We start from the raw sequence: 4100 nt of genomic DNA on the forward strand, positions 1-4100 counted from the left end.
CCCGACTCCCTCCTCACCGCGCGCGATCTCTACCCATCTGCCTTCACTGTCAACTGCGGCTACTGAAACACACTGCGTCCTATTGTCCTCAAGGATAAACACCATCATGTCCGTGAACTCAACGCGTGAGCTCATGGGGACGCTCAGAAGGTGTAGTTCAAAGGTTCTGCCCCATAATACTCTGTAGGGTAATTCTCGTTCAGGGATAGGCTGCAATGATAGCTAAGGTGCGAGCTATCACCGTGAGCTCCACGTGCCGCTGATAGGTAGCTGTGTTTCTACCCCGTTCTCACGGAGTAACACATACGCTCCACTCTAAGGCTCTGCAAACAGAGGTCTCGGTTTTCGATTCCCGGTGGTTCTTCAGAACGCACCATGCATGCAGCATAGTGGACTTGGAAAAGTCCTTTTACTCCGTTTCAATCGGTGTTTTAACTTTAATCCCCGGGGCACAAAGTAAGTTTAAACTCCGTTCAGTAATCTTGGGTTAATAGCAGACATCCTTTGCTGTAATGTTTAAACTGCTTAAAAATCGACGATACGATTTCACTGTGGTCTCCAGCCTTAGTATGTTTAATTTATTACTCTATTGTAGTACCCAGCTACAGCCGCATCACTCTACGTCAATAATGAAAATGTTTTGTTTTGAAAACTTAATAGGATATTTTATTTTGATTTTCTCTTTCGCCACACAATTAGGTCTTAGAGCTAAAACATTGCTAGTCACCTAAGTGTATCTCAACGTTTATCTTTAGATTGATTATAATCGATACCTCCCAAGTTAGTTGTTTAATTCATCTTAAGTTTTTCTTTTAGATTAATCCGATACTCACCAAGGTTATTTTATTAGCACGAGTTATTAATTTTTAGGAGAAACCATCCTCTGTAGTGTGTTTTTTTTTTTTTTTTTTTTTTTTTTTTTTTTTCTCTCAGTGGTTTTTTAAACATTTCAGAATTTAGGTTTGGGTTTGTAGTTTGTACATCTGCGCGTGTTATTTTTGTGACAAGCTTCTTATGACAGGAGTACTTAAATACCTACTTATACTCAATTGAAATTACTTTTTTTAGAGACAGGGACCTAGAAGACACTCGATTGTTAGTATCGATTTTTTTCGATATCTCGAGTTATTAGATTATTGATATTCGATTCTCCAACGAATGGATATCGAATTCGATTTCACTTCGCTCTAGTCCGTGTGGTGTCGTAGCTTCGGTTTTGGGCGGAGGCGGGTCACTTTTCCGGCTCCTTCTCCTTGATGCCCAGACACGGAGTGGGCGTCTTTGGATATAGCTCCAGACGGGTATCTGGGATGCGATGATGGCGTAGACGTAACGGATCGAGACAGGCCACCGGCCTTGCATGTACAGGCCGGGATCATGGTGAGGCCGGGTGTTAGGGGGCGAGGGCGGCGGGGGGGGGGGGGGAGAAAGGAATAGATTAAAACTATTAAAATAAGTAAGTTGAGTTTGTTTCTTTTATTTTAATTTTAATAAAATAACCAACCTCAGTGGTGTAGTGGTTAGCGCGGTGGACTTCGGATCTGGAGGTTGGTGGTTCGAGTCCAAGTCAAGCCATAAAATTTAGCGTAGTGCATTAAGCAGGGAACGGCATTTGTGACAAGCATTTATGCTTAACACAATTAAAATTCCTTAAATTTTAATAAAATAAAAGAAACAAACTCAACTTGAAAATGGAGTCAAAAAAATAAAAGCGTATTTTATTTTGTGAATAAAGTGAAAAAAAAAAAAAAAAAAAAAAAAAAAAGCACCCTATTTTTTTTGTTTTTTTTCCCCCCTCTCTAAACAAAAAAAAAAAAAAAAATGCCAGCCTAGTTTGTTAGCTTTGTTTGCTCTGCCTTGTAAACGCGGGTTCGATTCCCGCCCGGGGCAGATTTTATCCTATACCCATAAGGTTTGTTCCCGGGACGTCTGATTTTCTCCTATCCCGTCTTCCTTCACTCTTCGATTTTGGGGCGATAAGACCTTAGTAGATACAGTTCCCTCTATCAAACCTCTTGAAAAGACGGTCTATTAATCTATTCTATTTTGATTCATCGTTTTCAGCTGTTTCGAAACGTAGGCCTATGTACTATTCTGATAACGAACCTTATCTGTTTAATATAAAATCCGCCCCGGACGAAAATTGCACCCGCGACCTAGCGTGTTAAACAGGAAATGAGACTTTATATAGGGTCCGAAATACTTACTGGTCACCGAAAGCGCCTGTTAGCGCCACCACTGCATACGGGGTCCACGATGCCACAAACAAAGCGCACAGGGTAATGGCTGTCTTAGCGATTCGAACTTCCGCACTGCTCTGACCTTCCTTCTGTCCACTACGCAGGGATTCCACGTTCATCTTCTTAGCCTGGAAATCAAGATGGGTAATGATCGAGAAATTGAAGGTAAATTTTGATATTAAATTATAAGAAGGAGAGTATTTAATTTGGGTTATTTTTTATTACTTTCCTTATCCTATATGGAAGGAAAGTAATGTATTCGGTGAGTATTTTTGATGGTCAACCTTAAGTGACAGTTGGATTTAGGTCCCTAGAGCCTAAATCCAAAGTTTCAGCCATTGGTGTGTGTGTGTGTGTGTGTGTGTGTGTGTGTCTGTCTGTAAACGAAATACATATCTCGAGAACGGTAATGCAGCTCTCAAATAGGTATGCCAAGGATGTAACACGAAACTTTGGTATAAAACAGTATAGAAACTTTTGGTATAAAACAATGAAGAAAATAAAACATTAAACTTCAATAGGATAGTCGTGTGATGTTCACACCAATTCTCACCTGTTCTCGAAGGGCTTTCTCGTGCGAGAAAACGTGGCCGACTATTTGCGAGTAGAAGTTAATGATCATTCCCATTGGAATACAATAGCAGATGATGAACATGAATAGGACGTAGAATCGAATGGATTCCGTAGGCGTGAGATAGTCGAACGTACAACTGGTCAAATAGCCCTCTGTGAATTATACGGAGAAAAGTGTGACTTATAAAGAAATAATTAATATCTCGGGTTAGGAAGACATAGAAATTTTTGATCTAAGAAGACGCCATCTCGGAATTTTTGATTTAAGAAGATGCCATCTTGAATTTTTTTGATTTAAAAAGACGCCATCTTGAAATTTTTGATTTAAGAAGACGCCATCTTGAAATTTTTGATTTAAGAAGACGCCATCTTGGAATTTTTTGATTAACCAAGTCGCCATTTTGAATTTTTGGATTTGAGGGGGAATCGGGCTGCAGAAGAGCCGAAATGAGGCGCGCGAACGTCAAGAGTTTCAACACGAAGTGTTTCTTTGGGGGGATCATGGATAACCCAACCAAATTTCCTGCAAAAAATTCGGTACATAATAGTGTGGAATAACAGGACAACCTCCCTTGCAAAGTGGGATCAGACTAGGCTTGCACAAAGGGGATGCCGGGTTCAAACTTATGTCCTTCTTTATGTTATAAAATAGGGGAAGTGACCCAATATTTACCCACCTGGTACAAACCGGCTCCACTTTTCCAAATAGGGGAACATCGCCCAGGGAATAACGTAGCAATAGATGAGAATGAGGATCATGAGGGCCTTGGAGTAGGACATACGCCCGTCCATAGGTTTAGCTATCACTCTGAAATTCCTATATTTATTTGGTGTCATGTGAACTGAAGAGTGTTGATATGAAAGTCTCGAGTAGGCAATTTTAATGTCATGTTGAGAGAGGATAAGCCCAAAGTTGCGTTCCCAATAATATTACGAGTAGGTATATCCACCTTGTTTTAAACTAGGTATGTATGTAGATTCCATCAAAATTCGAAATACAATATCATTTAGATATAAGGTATCTAATCTAGTTTTCGTCACAATTGTTGGGGCCTTGAAAAATGAGGGGGGGAAAAGAAGAAAAAAAAGCAGGAAGAATTTCTTTTTTTATTGTAAAAAATCAATACTCTAAATTTTAATAATAAATAATTATATAAAATGCAAAATGAAAATATTATGCATAAAATTTTCTATACTTAAAATATATATGTATAATTGATGCTTAAAAAGTTAAACCCCCAATGAACTCCACATAACACCCACTCAAATGTAAAATAGCACTTTCTA

At 39.2% G+C, this 4100-nt stretch overlaps 1 protein-coding gene across 1 annotated transcript; it reads right to left on the bottom strand.

The window, feature by feature from the left end:
- Nucleotides 1-1231: 1231 nt before the first annotated feature.
- Nucleotides 1232-3650, bottom strand: LOC103517452 (opsin Rh3-like). Its single transcript, XM_026829545.1, is given in 5 exon segments — nucleotides 1232-1300; nucleotides 1302-1402; nucleotides 2206-2368; nucleotides 2794-2966; nucleotides 3491-3650. Coding segments are annotated over 5 exon segments (666 nt in total).
- Nucleotides 3651-4100: the final 450 nt, after the last annotated feature.

The sequence above is a fragment of the Diaphorina citri genome, unplaced genomic scaffold, assembly GCF_000475195.1.
Source record: "Diaphorina citri unplaced genomic scaffold, Diaci psyllid genome assembly version 1.1 scaffold1854, whole genome shotgun sequence".
NCBI classification, from domain to species: domain Eukaryota; kingdom Metazoa; phylum Arthropoda; class Insecta; order Hemiptera; family Psyllidae; genus Diaphorina; species Diaphorina citri.